Genomic DNA, 19,483 nt, shown 5'->3' with positions numbered 1-19,483 from the left:
CAATGATAATCTTTTCATTTTTCCAGGAACATAGTCTTCACAAGTAAAATCATTAATATTATAATTTTTTCCAAACTTGAAAAATATTGGATTTTAGATGCATTTGGACATCCTAATCTTAAATTTAAATCCATTTTTTGGACAATTTCAACAAAAAAGCATTTTTCGATCACTCCAAAAAATCCATATAGTAAAGACCTCCCTCTCTATGGCGTTGCCCCGATCAGTTTTCCTGACTGACGATCTTGCACCAAACATTCATTTGAAGAGAAGGAGATATTACAACCATAATCAGATATTTGAGAGGCAGATAAAAGATTTAAATTTAGTTTATGAATGTATCTAATTTTTGGAATAAGAAATCTTTTAGATTTTGAAAGATTTTTTTCAAAATTTACAAATCTTTTTAATAAGATTTGGCGGACAAATAAGATACCTAATGAGTGGAGGAAGAGTTCTTTGGTACCTCTATATAAGAATAAGGGTGATATACAAGATTGCACAAACTATCGTGGTATAAAACTCATGAGTCATACTATAAAACTTTGGGAGAGGGTGATTGAGTATAGGTTGAGGAAGGTTGTCATGATATCAGAGAATCAATTTGGTTTTATGCTCCGAAGATCAACTATGGAAGCTATACATCTTCTTAGACAACTTATTGAGAGATATAGCGAGAGGAACAAAGATTTGCATATGGTTTTTATTGATTTGGAGAATACATACGATAGAGTACCTAGGGATGTTCTCTGGTGGACAATGATGAAGAAAGATGTTTCTCTCAAGTACATTAGTATAATTAAAGATATGTACGAAGGAGTAGTAACCAATGTCCGCACTTGTGGAGGGGTGACAACCAATTTTCCTATAACGGTTGGGTTACATCAAGGATCTGCATTAAGCCCTTTCCTATTTGCTATAGTGATGGATGAGCTTACGAGATCAATTCAAGAAAAGGTGCCGTGGTGTATGTTGTTTGCTGATGATATTGTTTTGATTGATGAGTCTAGAGCTGGGGTTAATGCTAAGTTAGAATTATGGAGACAGACATTGGAAGCAAGAGGTTTTAAGTTGAGTAAGAGTAAGACAAAATATATATTGAATGTCGGTTTAGTAAGCAACGAAGTAGTGATGGAAGTGTAGTGAAGCTTGGTGGATGACTGTTTCAAATATTTGAGATCTATCATTCAAAAGTATGGAGAAATTGATGGAGATGTAATTCATAGGATAAAGGTTGGGTGGATGAAATGGAAAAGTGCAACTGGAGTGTTGTGCGATCGTAGAATGCCATTGCGGTTGAAGGGAAAGTTTTATTGGATGACAATTAGGCCCACTTTACTATATGGTACAAAATGTTGGGCTGCCAAGAGACATCATATTCAAAAAACGAGTGTAGCTGAGATGCGTATGCTTAGATGGATGTGTGGAAATACAATAAAAGATAAGATTCAGAACGAGGAGATACGTAAGAAGGTAGGCGTTGCACCCATTGAAAATAAGATGAGAGAATCGTTTACGGTGGTTTGGGCATATTTGGTGAAGGCCTAATGATGCTCCAGTTAGAAGGATGGAGAAATGGGAAAATATATTAGTTAAAAGAGGTCGGGGTAGGCCTAAGAAGACTTGGATGGAGATGATAGGAAAGGATATGAATGATTTGAACCTCACCGAGGACATGACATTGAATGAAAATGATTGGAGGAGAAGGATTCATGTGGAAGACCCAAAATGATTTTCTTTTTTGGTTCATATCGCCGACCCCAATTGTTTTGGGATGAAGGTGTAGTTGTTGTTGTTTGTTTGATTTCAAGAGATGAACCATCGGCCGTAAAAACTTTTGACACTTGAGTTGTTATAACATTCGGGTAAAATATCATAATTTGGGGTCATGTGAAAAGATGTGCTAGAATCAAGAAGCCAAAGAATTTTACCGGGGTTGGAGTAAGCTGAATATTCGGCTTCACCTGTGGAAGATCTTCTAAGAAAAGGTTGAAGAGCTTCAATTTATTGAGACAAGGATTTAGCTATTTCCATGGAAGAGTCTTGAGATTTGCCAAGCATAGCCGTCTCCTTCTCTTGAGGTATTTCTGATATTTTGGAGGCCCTTGAATATGTCTCCTGCACAAGAAGAAAGAAAAGCAAAAGGGAAGCAAATAAGGCACTCCTAACCTGTTGGGACGTTCCTTCTTTTATATTAGAAAACATATCACTATTTACAAGCATGCCCTTAATGAATACAATACAAAGTTGGACCAAAATGCCCTTAAGTTACAAACATATATACATTCCAACACGCCTCGTCACACTGGACATGGGTCTTTATCAATCATGGACAATTTGGACTTTAGAAACCAATGTCTCATGGTAAGTAAAGAATAGATGAACAAATTTGCAACTTGATCTTATCTACTAACAAAATTTAGTTGTAGTTCTCTATTTTCAACCTCTTCTCGCACAAAATGTTGATTTATCTCAACATGTTTCATCTTACCATGTTGTACGGGATTAGTAGCAATGGATACTGCACTGCGATTGTCACAAATTAAAAGTGATTGGAATACTTTCTGATGAAGAGCAATTCATAGATGTCTCATCCAGAGAATTTATGTTGTAACAGATGCCATTGCTCTGTACTAGATCTCGCAACATTCTTTTGCTTATGACTTGACCACGATACTATGTGTGGACACAGGAGAACAACATATCTTGTTACTGATCTTCTGGTTGATATATCACTTGCCCAATCTACAGCTGAATATGCAAGAACCACCAATTCCATGTTCACATATTTACCTGGATCATGTTTTTGATACACAAGACCATTTTCAATGGTACCTTTAATATATCTGATCACTCTTTTGGTTGCCTCCATGTGGCTTACTTTAGGAGCACACATATATTGAGAAACCTAATTCACGACAAAGATCAAATCTGGTATAGTGAATCTAAGATACTGTAAAGCTCCAACTTGACTTTTAAACTTTTCAGGTTTTGACAGTAACTACTCCCCATCGACATCATGAGATAGCTTTACATTTATTCTTGCAGGTGTTTGAACTGGTTTGCAATCAATCATGCCAAAACGAGTAAGCAAGTCAAGGGCATACTTACGTTGTGTGAGGACTAATTGATCAAGTCGTTGATCGACCTCGATGCCAATAAAATACCTTAGAGTGCCCAAATCTTTCATGAAGATTTTTTGTGTAAGCGTGTTCTTCAATTTCGGTATCCTTGATGGGTCACTTCCTGTGATGACAATATCATCTACGTAAAAAGTGAATAATCACACTGACTTATGACAAAGCTCATAGAGCGAACTTCATTGCTGAAAGTTTCAAACCACAGGCGTGACACTTGCTTTAGCTCATAAATGGCTTTCTTTAACCGAAGAACCGTGCTTTGGACATTTGATTCTAGATACCCTGGTGGATGTGCCATATATACTTCCTCTTGCAAATGCTCGTGGAGAAATGCATTCTTTACATCCATTTGGCTAAGACTCCATCCATATGCTATTGCCGATGATAACATAACTCGTATAATACTCATTCTGACAACGGGACTAAAAGTTTCATCTAAGTTCATTTCATGCATTTGAGTGCAGCCTTTTGCCACCAACCTGGCTTTATATCTTTCGATGCTCCCATCTGCTTCATATTTAATGTGTATAACCATCGACACCCCACAACATTTTTATCCTTGGGTCTTGGGACAACTTTCGAAGTGTCACATTCATGTAGTGCAAAGATTTCTTCATTCATGGCTTCAACTCATTTAATGTTTGTACTAGCTTCACTATAGAATTAGGGTTATTGATGAACATCCATGGAAGAGGCAAAAATTTGAAAATCCGCTGAAAAGGTCTCATAACTAACCTATCTCTGAATAGGATGTACAAATTCTGGTCGATATTCTAACTTCACCTGATTGGGCTGCATTGTGCGCTGCACTGTTGAGATGGCTTGTTGACTATTTTCCTGATATGTTGATTGTACCTTTGGTTGCCTGCGCCTATGATAAACGTGATCATAGTATTGAAAGCTTGAAATTTTTGTTGGAATCTCCATCTGTCCTTCACTGTTCGCGACATCTTCATCAGAATTGTTTTGAAAAACTGCTTGTTCATTATTTGCCTTATGAATTGTTTGATTCATAACATGTTGGTCACGTTCAATACCTACCCATTTGTCAGCTGTCAGAATCAAAATAAAAAAGCAAAAAACAAAAAATTTGAAAAAAGAAAAACTCGTCAGTCCCTAGTGGACTGACTCCTATTACAATATGAAATGATTGAAATACCCTTGATGGGTATTTCGGTTTACATACATAGTGAACTATATATATACACACACACACACAAATGAATACAAATGGCATATAAACTACATTTTAACACCCCGCTCAAGCCTATTGTTTGATGATCGAAAGTTTGTCAAGAAAAAATAAAATCACGGTGATGAAAGCGCCTCGGTGAAGAAGTCTTTAGTTGATACTTAGAAGTAACATATGGTAGGGTGATGATCTGCCTCATAAATTCTTCACGAATATAATGACAATCCATTTCTATATGTTTGGTTCTTTCATGAAATGTATGGTTGCCAACTATGTATATTGCAGTCTTGTTATCACAACACAGTCTGGAGGGTGTCTGAAGATGAACTCTCGCGTCTTCAAGTAATCTTCACAACTAAATTATCTCTGATGTTGTAGTAGCCATTGCACTGTATTCGGCCTCAGTGGATAATAATGATACTTTTTGTTGTTTTTTGAACTTTCACGACACCGGAGAATCACCTACAAAAACACAAAAACCAGTAGTTGAGCATCGATCATTTGGATGTCCTTCCCAATTTGAGTCAATAAACAATCAACTCAAAAGAGGAAGAGGAGGATAAGAAAAGACCTCTAGAGGTAGAGGTTTGTAGATAACAATTTTCATCACAACACTTATGTGAATTGTGGTGGGAGAACGTTGGAATTGGCTAGCAGTATGAATTGCATGCGCAATATCAGGTCTATTAATAGTTAAATTAGTCAAGGCGCCAATCATTTGGCGATATGGAGTAGGATCATCCAGAAGTGTCCCAGTGAGCAACCTCAATTCCAACAAAAAATCTGAAAAATTCAAGATCAGTCATTTCAAAATATTTTTTGATACATTTAATATCTTTTACTTCTGTAATAATCATTATCATCAACGTAAAGGAGAATTATAACAAACTGTTCATCAAATTTCTTAGTAAAAATAACAGTATCAGTATAACAAGACTTAAAACCAAGCTTTAGCATAACATACATAAAGCGATCATACCAGGCTTTAGGTGCCTGTTTCAAACCATAAAAATCTTTTCTCAATTGAAGTACCATATCAGAGGGGACTTCATATCAAGGAGGTGAATCCATATAAACATTTTCTTTTAAATCTCCATTTAAAAATGCATTTTTAACATTCATTTGGTATATAGGCCAACCTTTAATCGCATCAACAACAATAAAGGTCCTAACTAAATTCATCTTAGCTTCTGGTGCAAATGTTTCATCATAGTCTATTCCGTATTCTTGTGCATACCTTTTAGCAACTAATCGAGCCTTATTTCTTTCTAGGGTGTTATCACTCTTAGTTTTAACTTTATACACCCATCTACTACCTATAGTTTTCTTACCTTTAGGTAAATCAGAAATTTCTCAAGTCAGAGATTTTTCGAGTGCTTCTAATTTTTTATTCATTGCTTTTACCCATTCAGAATATTCTTTAGCTTGTATATACATGAAAGGTTCAAAATAAGCCAAATCCTAGCTGGACAAGCCTTATATTGAGGTGAGAAAGATTCATATGAAACAAATTTATTAGGGGGTCTAGAAGTCCTATATGATCTTCTGGCGATTTCAGTTTGTTGGTTTTCTAAGGTAGAGTACCTTTCTAAGGCATTTGGTTGACTATCATTGTCTCTTCTATATTGAATTATACTAGGTTCTCTAGTTTTAATGTTTTGATTGAGGGCCTTTTTCTTTATCATCCTCATACTAAGAATCACCCTTATATTGAGGCAATAATTCGAGCAAAAAACAATACTTAGATTCTTTCTCTGGCATATTTTGAAAAAAACTTTCATTTTCGAGAAAGCGAACATTCTTAGATATATATAGTTTGTTATTTTTGAAATAAAAACATCTAAACCCTTTTTGAGTTTCTCCATATCCCATGAAAGCACACAATATGACTTTAGGATAGAATTTATCATTTTTCTCAGTGAGAACAAAACACTTGCATCCAAAAGGTCTTAATCTAAGATAACCGGGAGAAACTTTGCAAAGTTTTTCATAAAGAGAGATGTTTTGAAGCTTAGATGACGGGATTCAGTTGATGAGGTATACGACTATTAAACACGTTTCAACCCAAAAATTTTTTGGAACATCTTTTGTAATTAAAAGAGTTCTAGTATTTTCAATTATGTACCTATGTTTTCTCTTAGCTAATTCATTTTGTTGAGAAGTACAGACACATGATCTTTGATGAATAATTTCATTATTTTCAAAATAAGTTTTGAAATCATTTGAAATAAATTCTCCCCTAGAGTCAGAGCAGAAGATATAAATTTTGGTCTGAAATTGGTTTTTGATAAAGTTATGGTACTTTTTAAAGTTCACAAAAACCTCATTTTTGTGCCTAAGAAGGTATATCCATGATTATCTTGTATAGTCGTCAACAAATATAACATAATAAAAAAAACCACCTTTAGATAAAATGGGAGAAGCTCCCTATACATTCTAGTGCATTAATTCAAATGGTTTAGAAGAAAAGAAAGTTGTTTTGAAAATGAGAGAGCCTTTTACAAAATTTGATTAAATGAGGTGCATGTGATAATTTTGACAAACTAAGTTGTCCCAATCTTTGGTGCTATAAAGTTAAATTTACATTTTGAATATTATAACAAAAATATCTTTTTGGAAGAAGAAGACGATCCATGTAGCAAAGGTTTTCTTCTCTATAGCCTTCAATATGCTTCCCAAACTGGAGATCCTGGACAAAACACGTTTTGGATGAAAAGGAGACATGGCACCCATGGTTGGTAATTTGTGAAACCGACAAAAGATTTAAATTTAGTTTTGGGACATCTTAACTTCTGGAACAAAGAATTTTGAAGTGTTTTCAAAATTTCTAATGCTTTTTATGCTAAGAGAGGATCTAGTGGTGGTAAAAACATTTTTTGGTGTTGAGTTAGTGCAACTTTCAGAAAGTAAAAGAGGAATGTTGAGTCATATGAAATGAGGCTTCAGAATCCAAAAGTCACAAAACCTTACCGGGAGGCGAAAATGTATAGACCGCAACACCAGAGAGAGAAAAGTTTTTTATTAGTGGATGAATGACTTCCATGATTTGAGTGAACATGGTTCCAATAGGTTTAGAATCTTCATTGGTTCCACTTTTTTTTTCATGATACGCTCCTACGGATGCCACCTTTTTTTCTTCTCTTCTTTGAACTTGGGACAAAATGGCCTAATATCACTCGGTTCTCTACAATTATGGCAAGTCAACATAGTTCTCTTTTTATTATCATCATATCTAGGTTTTCCATTGTAAGGTTTTGAAAAATGGGGTGGTTTGTAAACATTTGTATTGACCCCCGTCTTGAGGCCAACACATTATCCTTTGTCTCCTTAGATTCGTTTATAGCTTTGAGTCTTGTCTTTTCCATGCATACTTGAGCCAAAACTTTATGTAAGGGAAGAGGATTTTCCCAAGTTGTTCAAATTCAGGTCTAAGACCTCTAAAAAATTAGAACAATTGTTCTTCATGTTTGTATTTCTTCCATTCTTGAGCATCTTTTGGAGTCTCTCATATAGGCTCAAGTTTAGCCAATTGATCCCAAAGTCTCTTAAGGGTACTATAGTATTCTCTTACGGTCTTTTCACCTTGTTTGCAATTGTGTACCTTGTCTTTGAGATCTCATTTGTGTGTCACATCCTTTTGGGTATACGTTTGTTTAATATATTCTCAAGCCTCATACATGCTACCTATAAAGAGGGAGAGGACCTTGACATGCCCTACCTTCCATCGTTTATAGGTTTTTTTATAGTCAATCATAGACTTTTTCTTTTCAATTCTTTTAAGGCTTCTTTTGATCCACCGTCCGTTCCTATAACTAATTTTGTGAGAATTGGTTGTGGTTTCAATGCGGATCCATCAATAAATATCATAAGTCTTTACTCATGAGGATCCTCTTTACGGCTGCGACCCACATGTTGTAGTTCTTCCCATTAAATTTGATGTAAACAACCGTTACGATTTCTTTATCAGTCATAGTGGAGGAAATAATGGAGATAAGAATGAGAATGAAGAAAAGAAAATAAAACAAAATTGTTGAAGTTTGATGGTGCACTCTCCGATACAACAAACCAACAAACCAATGGTCCACCAATTCCATGAATCTCCTCTTCAAGCTTTTGCCCAAGAGCACAAAAAGGCTTTGATGCCATGTAATGAAACAAGTACACAAATACAATGCCACAACGTGGCTACAAAGGTGCACAAGAACAAGGGCTACTAATGAGCCAAATACAAAGAGCCACTAAGGGCTAATCACACATACTCTCAAAAGAGAGCAAAAATATAAAAAATAATAAAGATTTTATTGAACAATGCTTGACAACAAACCTTAATAATACAAGAGAGGTTGTGCCTTTGTATAGGCATTCCCATGCATAAAGGGGCTAGCCCAACTAGCTGTTGGGCCAGCTCCCAATCAGATGTCAGATGCAGCAGCAACTACAGTTGTAAGCTGACAGCTGACAGAATCAAAATAAAAAAGCTGAAAAAAGAAAAACTCATCAGTCTCTAGTGGATCGACTCCTATCACAATATGAAATGACTGAAATACCCTTGATGGGTATTTCAGTTTACATACATAATGAACTATATATATATATATATATATATATATATGGCATATACACAATACATTTTAACATATACGTGTGAGTGTTTTGTTGCACCCCCATTTGACTGAAAGAAGTACTCAGAGCATCCACATCCTGATTTTGATGCTGTATGTCGTAAGTAGACGATCCAGCCGAAGTAGGGTATCCTGGATGAAAACCTGCATTGAATGAACCTGGGCGAGGAGCACTGGGATTTCCAACATTACTGCCTGGGGGAGCAAACTGCCTAAAACGCACTGGATAAGTCACATTAGGTGGTCGATATGTAGGAACAAACCTCCAATAACAATTGGAAGTGACGTGTCCACACTTCCCATATATCTGGCAATTAACATTTTGTCCTCGACCTCCATTGGGCTGATTCAGGTTAGGCAGAATACCAGCTCCCTTAGGGTCAAAGGAATTATGGTCACGTCCACGACCACGTGACGAATTAGCCACAACAAGAACATCATGCTGAGGAGATGAATCTTCCTTTTTGGAGGAAATATTGAAGGTAGACTCAAATTCAAGCAGTTTGGTTCTCAATTGGTCAAAAGTTTCCTTTTTCTTTTTGCCGATGTAATTTGCAATGAAAAGATTATATTCCTCTCCTAAACCTCGAAAAGTCTGAGTAATCACATCATCTTCTGGTAGAGGACTTGCAATGACAGCTAACTGATTAGCAATGTGCTTCACTTTATCAAGAAAATCCACAACGTTCCCATTTCTTCTTTCCAAAGAACCAAATTCTGATTTAAGATAGTAGATCTTAACGAGAAATATATGTTCATACCATTTGTGCATATCCCATGACTCATATGTTGCCACACCAGTGGGAGTGTGAAGAAGAACCTGCTTGGATAACATTGCCATAATGAATGCAACAACTGACTGGTCATTCTTGAACCATGGAGTGTACTCTGGATTTCTGATAAGAACCATTGCATCTTCCACATTCCCTTTGCCTTTTCCTTTTGTATCCTCTTGTGATTTAAGCACAAATTCTGGTGGGGCTAGTTTAGATCCATCAAGATGGCCCATAAGATCAAGACTGCATATGAATGAAATAATTTGTTTTTTCCATGTGATAAAGTTGGTTTCATCAACTTTTCAGTTACAAGTTGTGGAAGAAAAGAAGAGGAAATAGGAGCAGAGGGATTCATGATGAAGAACGAAACACAAAGATAGATAAATGAAAGAAGAACAAAATTAATGAAGTAAAGCAATCAGATCAGAATTAGAAACTGCTAGTTGATATCCCTGACATCATCCAACGACGAGCATGTGCCTCGAAATACGTGCACCCCTTTTTTTTGGGCTGATAAGCTATAAACATTAGCACAGAGCAGGCAGATCAAATCTAACAAGTCTGAATGCACAAACGATTGAAGGATTTGAGAAAACTTGGATATTTAGAGGGAAGAGAGTATTTATGAAAGCAATAAGAAAGAATCTATATAACAGGGACAGGATATTGAATATAAACCTTGAGATAGACTTTGGGAACGACCCAACAAATCTGGTCTGAGCAAACTGACATAATAAATCCTCTTATGGTCAAGAAAAAGGAATTTGAATGAAATAAAATAAGTTAGACCAAAAGGAATGCAAAATAACGTGGATTTAAAGAAATCACAGATTTGGATTGATTTCTTCATGAAACAACAGATCTGACTGGGTTGATCTGCTGTTTAGAGCTGATCAGATCTGACCCAAAACAGATAAGATCTGACACAGAGAGAATGGACCCGATCGATGAAAGAATAAAGAAAAAGAAGAAGAAAAAATGATAAAAGAAAGGGAAAAACCGATTTGAATATAGAAATAGATGAGAGAAGGAATATGCAATTTGATCTAGAGGACCTATCGATGAACCCGCTCTGATACCATGATATTTTGGAGGCCCTTGAATTTGTGTCCTACACACAAGAAGAAATAAGAAGAAAAAAAAGCAAAAAGGGAAGCAAATAGGGCACTCCTAACTTGCTGGGACGTGCCTTCTTTTATATTAGAAAACATATCACTATTTACAAACAGTTTCAACCGTAGCCGCCTTTTTTTCTATGTAGTTTTTGTCCTCCTTTCTTTTCAGCTTAGGACACATAGGTTTAATATGCCCCGGTTTATGACACCAATGACAAATGACTTTTCTTTTGTTATATTCATTTCCTTGTCTCTCTAAGTGAGGTGGTATATAAGTACGAGAATATATTCTCGGCCTTGAGACAACCAAAATGTAATCATCTTCATTCTTGGAGATACGTTTCTTAAAACGATTTTCTTTCTTCCATACTTAATTCCTTAATGGTATTTATAATAGAGGGAACTTTTTCCCTACGAAGGATAGCCGATTTGGTTGATTCAAATTCGGGTCTCAAGCTATTAATGAATTGATAAAAATGCTCCACATCTATTTGTTTTTGGTGAAGCTCAATATCTTCGGCACAATGCCACTTAGGCTCTAGAAGAGCCAACTCTTCCCATAGGGAGGACAAATCATTGTAATGTTCCCTAATGCTTTTGTCCCCTTGTGTCATAGTGAAAACTTTATCTTGAAATTGCACACGTGTGCAATATCTATAAGGAAATACATATTTTAAAGGTATTCCCAAGCCTTGCTAGCATGATCAAATTTAGCAAGCCTATACCATTTTTTAATATCCACACTATTTATAAGCCATTACATAATCTTGGCATGTCCTATTCTCCACTCTTTTCACTTCTCATAAATAGCTGTATCTTTAATCCTCTCCTCATTGGAAAGAGATACTTCTTTCTCATTTTTCACCTTAATGAGAGTTAGTCTTGGCTTCAGATTAGATCCGTCCACTAATCCCCACAACCCTTTTCCTCGTATGTGATGCTTCATAATAGAAGCCCACATAACATAGTATCATTGTGGGCATTATGGTGACATTATCTTTGTCATCCATTTTTAGAAGGGATGAGAGAGAGAGAAGCACTCCACCATAAATTTGGAGAAGACACACCACCAAGCAAGCACAAAAAAAAAGCTCACATTCAAATGCACGACCACGATCACATATACTTGGATTTGAATCACCAACAAGCTTTATCACCAAGCTCTGGTACCATATAAAGAACCAAGTAGCCTTCAATCACGAACTACCATGCTCACCAATATCAAGTGAACAACACACAAGTGTTCTCTAAGGAACACACTCACAAAACCTACATAGGGGTACACACAATAAGGCTTACATAATAAGATTTTATTAATCATCACAAGTATGCAAAATGTATACTTTACAAGGTGGGGAAGTCCCCTATGTATACACAAGAGAGGAGAGGAGAGGAGAGAGGGCTAAGAGAGCCAAAGAGAGAGAGAGAGACCATTCCCAACGGCTAGATTTCTAGCTATTGGAACAATCCAACAGCTAGAAATCTAGTTGTTGGGAACTTAGTCAACTTAGGTTGACTAAGTCCAAAAAAGAAAAAAAAATAAAAAAAACAAAAAGAAAAAAAATATGTAATTTAACACTTGTTTCTAGTAATTTGATTCCTAAGTCAAGTTTATGTCATGAGACAAAAAATGTCATATGTCTGGGTTGTCAATTGTCTAAAAGTCATGTATTATCTTTTAATTCTTTAGATAAAAAAACTTCGAAGATTTTTGAAATTGTGCATTCTTATGTATGGGGTCCTGCACCCATCCCTTCTTCTTTTGGTAGTCGATATTATGTTTCTTTTATTGATGATTGTTTTTGTTTCACTTGGATATACTTTATGAAACACAAACATGAAATGTTTGACATATTCGATATGCTTCATGCCCTTGTAAAGAATCCATTTTCTGTTTCCATTTTGAATTTTCAATGTGATAGTGGGAAGAGTGCTCTTTGAAATAGTTCACTGAATATCTCCAGAGTAGTGTCACCTATATTGGCTATTTCAAGATAGCTGATAATATAGGGAAGTTCTCGCTATATTTTTAAAGTATAATTAGAAGTTAAAATATATCGATATTATCACAATATTTTTGGGAAAACTCTTTATTTTTTATATTTTAAGTTTATATTTCCTATTTTTTGTTTCTTTTATATTTTTTAAACATTTTAAAACTTGTTTGTTTATATTTTTTAGAAAAAATAATGCAAAACTTATTATTTTTTTATTTTTTTGTTATTATTTATGTTCTTTCAATTTTTTAAACTCCTAATTTTTTTTGAGAAAAACAATTTTTTAAAAATCTCTCTAATAAAAACCCTCATTGAAAAATTACCTTGAATGAGATATGTGACAATGCTCTAGAATAATGAGATCAATCAAAGAGTATCTTGCCTCCGAACTCCTCACCAAAATGGTTTTGCTGATTGGAAACATCGCCACATAGTTGAAAGTGTGATGGCCATGATGCATGCTGGTGATGTTCCTATGCATTTCTAGATAGAGGCTTTTCATTCTGTTGTTTATATAATAAATAGGCTGCGTATACAAAAATTTGGGAAATAGATCACAGTATTATTGCTTATACAGAAAAAATGCAGATTATGATGTGTTGAGACTTGAGAGCTTATGGCTGCTTATGTTATGTTCATGTTGACAAGTCGTTAAAAAATAAATTTGATGTAAGAGCTTATGTATGAAAATTTGTGGAATATGCTGACAATCGTAAATGTTTCAGATGTTATGATGTTAAGAACATGTCCATTCGTATATCAAGGAATGTTATTTTTTATGAGATTCTTTCCAGCCCCAAGATTTAGGCTTTGGTGATGGAAAAGAAAAAGAGAACAGAATATTATGCACTGTAGTGTGAGCAACTCTTTCTGAGTCCTAGCCCTAACATGGAATTTTAATCTGCAGGAGTTATTCAAGAGCAGTAAATAGAAGAGACAGCCAGCACCAGAAGTGACAAGGTACAAAGAGGGATATATATTCTAGAAGAAATAAAGAGCAGTCTGAGAATGAAGATATGCAGTAGAATGTTGATAGTCAATTTTACAAATCATCAAGCTGATACAGAGGAACTTGTGATATTGTAAAATGGCCTCCTGATACAAATATAGTTGGATAAAAATAGGTTTATAAAATTAAATATAAACCTGGCGCTTCTGTTGAAAGGTATAAAACGTGTTTGGTAGCGAAATGTTATATTTAGGAGCACGGTCTTGATTACGATGAGACCTTCAGTCTTGTTGTAAAGATGAGAACCATCCATGTTTTATTGTCCCTAGTTGTTGATCATGTCTGGTTGCTTGGTCAATTAGATGTGAAGAATGTGTTTCTTCAGGGAGTGCTCAAAGAAGTGTATATGGAACAACGTTAGGGATATAGTGAAAGAAATCTAGCTGAATATGTATGCAAGTTGAAGAGAGCAATATATGGGTTGAAGCAGGTTTCTCGTTCTTGGTTTGAAAAATTTTCTTTAAAAATTCAAATGCGTGGATTCAATACATCATCTCTAGATCATTTTTTGATCATCCAAAAATGTTGCTTGTTTTGTGCGGATGATATCATTGTTATAGGTAGTTTTTTAAGTCATATCAAAGATATATTAAGCAGAAGGTTCAAAATGAAAGGTCTTGGTAAGTTGAAATATTTCCTTGGTGTTGAAATTGATAGAAACATAACACAGGATAAAGATACTCTGGATCTTCTACAGAAGACTGGGATGACAGATTGTAAATGATGGGGAATTATGTGAAGATTCCACCAAATACAAGAGTATTGTTGGTATGATGTAATATCTCACTTTTACTCAGCCAGATGTAGTCTATGTTGTGAATTAGGTACCCCAATTTATGCATCAACTTTGAATATGTTACATGGAGGTTGTGAATAGAGTTCTGCACTATTTAAAGGGCTCTTGGTGATGGGCTTCATTATAAGAAAAGAATGTAGGGAGAAACTATTCTTACAGTGATGACCTTTTCAAATGTAGACTTGGCAGGTGATCCAAAGGAAAGGTTATTTTCAAGCTATTGTGTTTTTGTGGGTGAAAATTTGGTTTCTTGGTCCAACCGTAAACAAAGGTTATAGCATGATTGAGTACGGAGGCACAATAATGTGCCATGGCTGCAACGTCTTCCGAGCTAGTATGGATAAGACACTATGTAATCGAGATGAGAAAGTTTGTAGATCATCAAAATTTCTTTGAATCCTATGCATCATGGTAGGATGAAACATATAGAAATTGATCAACATTTATTAGAAGAAAAATATAAGACGATAGCTAGAGGCAAGGTTTATCATAACAGAAGATTAGTTGACTGATTTGTTTACTAAAGGTCTAACCAAGTGAAAGTTTTGGCATTTGAATTCCAAGTTGTCCATGGTGATTACCATGTACAACTTGAGACAGAGGATATTGAGAAGTGACCTTGGTTTCGGGTCTAGATTAGATCCAAATGAGATCTAGGTTCAGACCAAATTATTTCTTATGTATTTGTTCTTATTCCAGTTCCATCCCTCTTTGTATAATTTTTTATCTTGTGTGTATATATATATATATATATATATATATATATATATATATATATATATATATATATATATAGTGATGGGTAGGTGCTTAATGCATAGGTGCTGAACCCGTGCTTAATCGCCGTCCATCACACGTGTAGATGGATGGTCAGCACGAAAAAAAAATTGCATCAAAAAACACTAAACAATGCCAAAACATGCAAAAAAGGGTTTTTAGCGGTGCTAAAGGTCCCAGCGGAAAAGCGCTTAGCGATGCTCAAAACGGCCGCTAAAGGGTCACAAGGATGTGCACGGCGTTACAAATTTCTAATGTTGCGCGCGTCCTTGTGACCCTTTCACGGCGGTTTTGAGCGCCGAACTGGGACCTTTAGCAGCGCTTCAAAAGCGCTGTTAAAATGTTTTTTTTCTGCATTCTGAAGCTTTTTAGCAATTTTTTTTCGTTTTTTTGTGCGCTGACCATCCAACACGCGATGGATGGTCAGCACAATTAAGCACAGATTCAGCACCTATGCATTAAGCAGCTACACAGTTTCCTATATATATATATATATATATATATATATTCCTCTCACGATATTCTCTACATTGGGAAACATTAAGGGGAAGAAAACCCATTCTCATCTTTTTCTTCTTGTGTTGGGTGAAAATAGTTTGATACCAAAATCTGATTCCCCTTTTTCCTTGCATGAGACATGTTCATGGTTACCATTGACATCCACATCTTGAATCTCTTTAGACACCCCAATGTTACCAACTTGTGTTTTTCTGAAGCTAGATCCATTGATAGCTGTCTTCAAGCAGGATATTCAAACTCCTAAATGGGCTTCAATAGACTTTATGTGAAATCTTCACCACCAAAATGATGTTTTTAATTTTTGTACCTAAAAAAATTATTGGAGTTCAGGATGTTAGTTTTCTGTCGGGAAGCTTAATCAACAGCAAGCTTGTCTTTTAGCTAAACTAGATGGACCATATTCTCCTTCCAAAAGCTATGCCAATATTCTGAGAAGGGAAAATCATCTTGATAATGTTTCTAAATTTCTCTTTTGCACAAAAGTAAAATCAGTTAAAAAAAAGGTCATTACTTGGGTGCTCTTTTGAAAGAGTCAAATCTTTGAGTCAATTTTATCAAATACTTCAATGTGTGATCACCACCAAAATGATGTTTTTAATTTTTGCACCTAAAAAATGTATGGGAGTTCATGATGTTAGTTTTCGAATGCATCAAACTTAAATTCAATTTGAGGTAAGGAACAAAATTAAACTGTTGGGAGGCTTAATCAACCGCAAGCCTGTATTTTAGCTAAACTAGATGTAACCATATTCTCCTTCCTAAAGCTATATCAATATTCTGAGAAGGGAAAATCATCTTGATAATGTTTCTAAATTTCTCTTTTGCACAAAAGTAAAAACAATTTTAAAAAAAGTCATTACTTGGGTGCTCTTGAAAGAGTCAAATATTCAAGAGTCAATTTTATCAAATACTTCAATGTGTGATCTTGCATCACATGGGCACTTTTTTTGTTTTGCAAATGATGTCTGGTCGTTGGGAGGGCCTCCATCTCCCACTCACAAAGCAAGTGCATGAGACCCTTATCTTAAAATAATGGCTTTGTTACTTGATTTTGGTTATCTACTTGAACCCTTGCCTGTCATTTCTTCCTGCCATGGCTTTTTTACACCTATGAGACCCTGTGTAAAGCTAAGTATGCAGTTTCTATGGCTCTAGAAAAGTCTCAATTGAATGTATCATTAAGGAAGAATCTGGAAAGGATTCTGATGCTTATATTTGTTTTTTTTTTCAATTAAGCTTGCACGGTTAGAGAATTGGTGTGTCTACTGCTTTGTCATTGATCGATTTTTGTCATTCGTGACAAACTCCCACTCTCTGCCCACCCTAATATTGATATGAGCATGGTGGACTAGTGGTTGGCTTCACACTGATGCTTCCATACCATAATATACATAATGTCATTCATTAGTAACATCTAAGTTTTACATGGATGAGCGACGTGGTCAACTGCTAGTTTTTTTTTCCTGAAGGGGGACCAACTACTCGTTCTCTATCCAACTAAAAAACATTTGTTTTGGTTCGACCCCATTGATACTTGTAGTCATTGATTTGAATTCATGCTGTTCTGTTCAAGCTGATTTAATACATGAAATTAAGATTGGGTTACAATTTTCAATTAAAGAAACATTTGTTTTGGTTCGACCCCATTGATACTTGTAGTCAGTGATTTGAATTCATGTTGTTCTATTCAAGCTGATTTAATACATGAAATTAAGATTGCAGTGAAAATAATGTTGGACATAGGCACTAAAAATATGTAGGAACGGAGCTCCAGTAAGAAAGTTGAATCAACTGTAGTTGCAGGTGCTTCCCATAAATGAGCTATAGGTGGTTCTTCTAGTTTTGTCTGGCTGCATTTCCCCTTGCTGGTCTATGGCCTCAAAACATGAGCAGAATTACTTTTTTACAATTCGGTATTTCTCTTTCTTTTTGTGTTGCTACTGCTAAAATAAACATTTTTGTCAGGTTGCATTGTTCTGCTGGAAAGAAGGATCGTCAGAAAATGGCTTGCTGGAACTACGAGAGGTGATTGTTTTTTCGTTCATTTTTGCTTACTCTTTTCCCGGCCAAAAGTTTTGTTTCCTGAATTCCTCACTTGCACAGGTATCGGACTCATATGTTGAAGATGAAAGAGTTGGTTTTGCAGAACCAGCACCAGGCGTGGAGCTCTACTTGTGTCCGCCTCATTCAAAGATGATAGAAATGCTGAGAAGGCATGTGCCAAACGAGTACCTGGATCCACTGAAAGATGCTGTTGAAGGCTTGATTGGCATTGTTGTATGGAGAAAGAGTCATGTAACAATCATATCACCAAAATCAACCTCACACAATCACCACAGACTAACTTCAAGGAAGCATTCCTCTTCAAGGAGGCAGGAGAAGGAAACTCCCAGCTTGCACCTCCCCACCAATGTTCAAAATGTGACTCCTGGTGTTGCTGTCTCTTCTGCACCTGCTACTGCTGATGATGACATTGATGATATACCGCCTGGCTTTGGCCCAGCCGCGGTGGCCAGCCGAGATGTGGATGACCTGCCAGAATTTGACTTTTCTAGGGGGTCTCAAGGTCCGGCAGGTTCTGCTATGGCCCCTGCTGTGGCTAGGGGAGCTCCCCCTCGTCCGTCTGAACAAATGAGAGAATTGGTACACAAGTACGGGCAAAGGGGTAGCATTGACAGTAATTACCGTATGACCCCCAGCTCCAGAAATTCACAGCCTATATCTGGTTTTAGCGTTGGGCTTCAACCTTGGAATGATGACGATGATATCCCTGAATGGCGGCCCCAAGCAGATTGTGGACCGCAAGCGAATGCACAGCAGTTGATGCAAGGGTATCAGCAGCAACAGCAGCCACCGCTGCCACCACCACCTCTAGTGCCTCCACCACCCCTAGCACCATTGCCAATGCCATCACAGTCCATGCCACCGCAAATGGCAGGTGCAATACCAGGCCAACCAATGCCCTCTCCATGGCCGTCTGGCCAGATGTGGGCACCCCCTTATGGGTTTCAGGGCTCACCGCATGGGATGATTCAAGCAAACGGGGTGGTTATTCCTCCATGCCACTTCAGTGGCTTATCGCCGGGGAATATGTTTTACGCTGGTCAGAAATGGAGTTGATATGAGGCCATGTACTCTTTTCACCTTTTAATGGACTTGATCGCCCATTCTGTAATATGATTTGATATTTGTGGGGCGTTCTGGTTTTTGTAATTGTATCTGTAAATACAAAGCATAGCCTGTTTGTTTTAATACATTTTAATTTTGATTAAGTATTCATGCGCAATACTATCTAATCTTTCACTATTTCAAGGTATTAGTTTTCTGCTGCTTATGTGTTGGTGGCCAGACCAGTTCTTTTGGTTGAGGAGCTTGTGTTTTAGCTGATTGCGTTAAGCATGGTTGTACAAGTCCTGTTATGTTGTTGCTATGTGTTAAATGTGTGCATGGTTCGTTGTACCAATCACACGAAATTATAGATTACCACTTTGTTTACGTGGTGTCACTGGGTCGACAGAGCTTTTGATTTTTTCACACTTG

The 19,483-nt window shown here is 36.3% G+C and overlaps 1 protein-coding gene across 1 annotated transcript in view; it reads left to right on the top strand.

The window, feature by feature from the left end:
• LOC149828470 (uncharacterized) overlaps positions 1 to 19,215 on the top strand; it is a 49,348-nt gene extending 30,133 nt beyond the window's left edge. The window contains exons 4-5 of the mRNA XM_090016853.1: positions 17,909 to 17,968; positions 18,047 to 19,215. Coding sequence (XP_089872979.1) covers positions 17,909 to 17,968; positions 18,047 to 19,063 — 1,077 coding nt within the window. The 3' untranslated portion in view covers positions 19,064 to 19,215. The remainder of the gene's footprint in view (positions 1 to 17,908; positions 17,969 to 18,046) is intronic.
• The last annotated feature ends 268 nt before the right edge of the window (positions 19,216 to 19,483 follow it).

This window comes from Nuphar pumila, chromosome 9 (genome assembly GCF_984573655.1).
Source record: "Nuphar pumila chromosome 9, dmNupPumi1.hap1.1, whole genome shotgun sequence".
Classification (NCBI taxonomy): Eukaryota; Viridiplantae; Streptophyta; class Magnoliopsida; order Nymphaeales; family Nymphaeaceae; genus Nuphar; species Nuphar pumila.
This window is presented reverse-complemented; position numbering and strand designations above follow the sequence as displayed.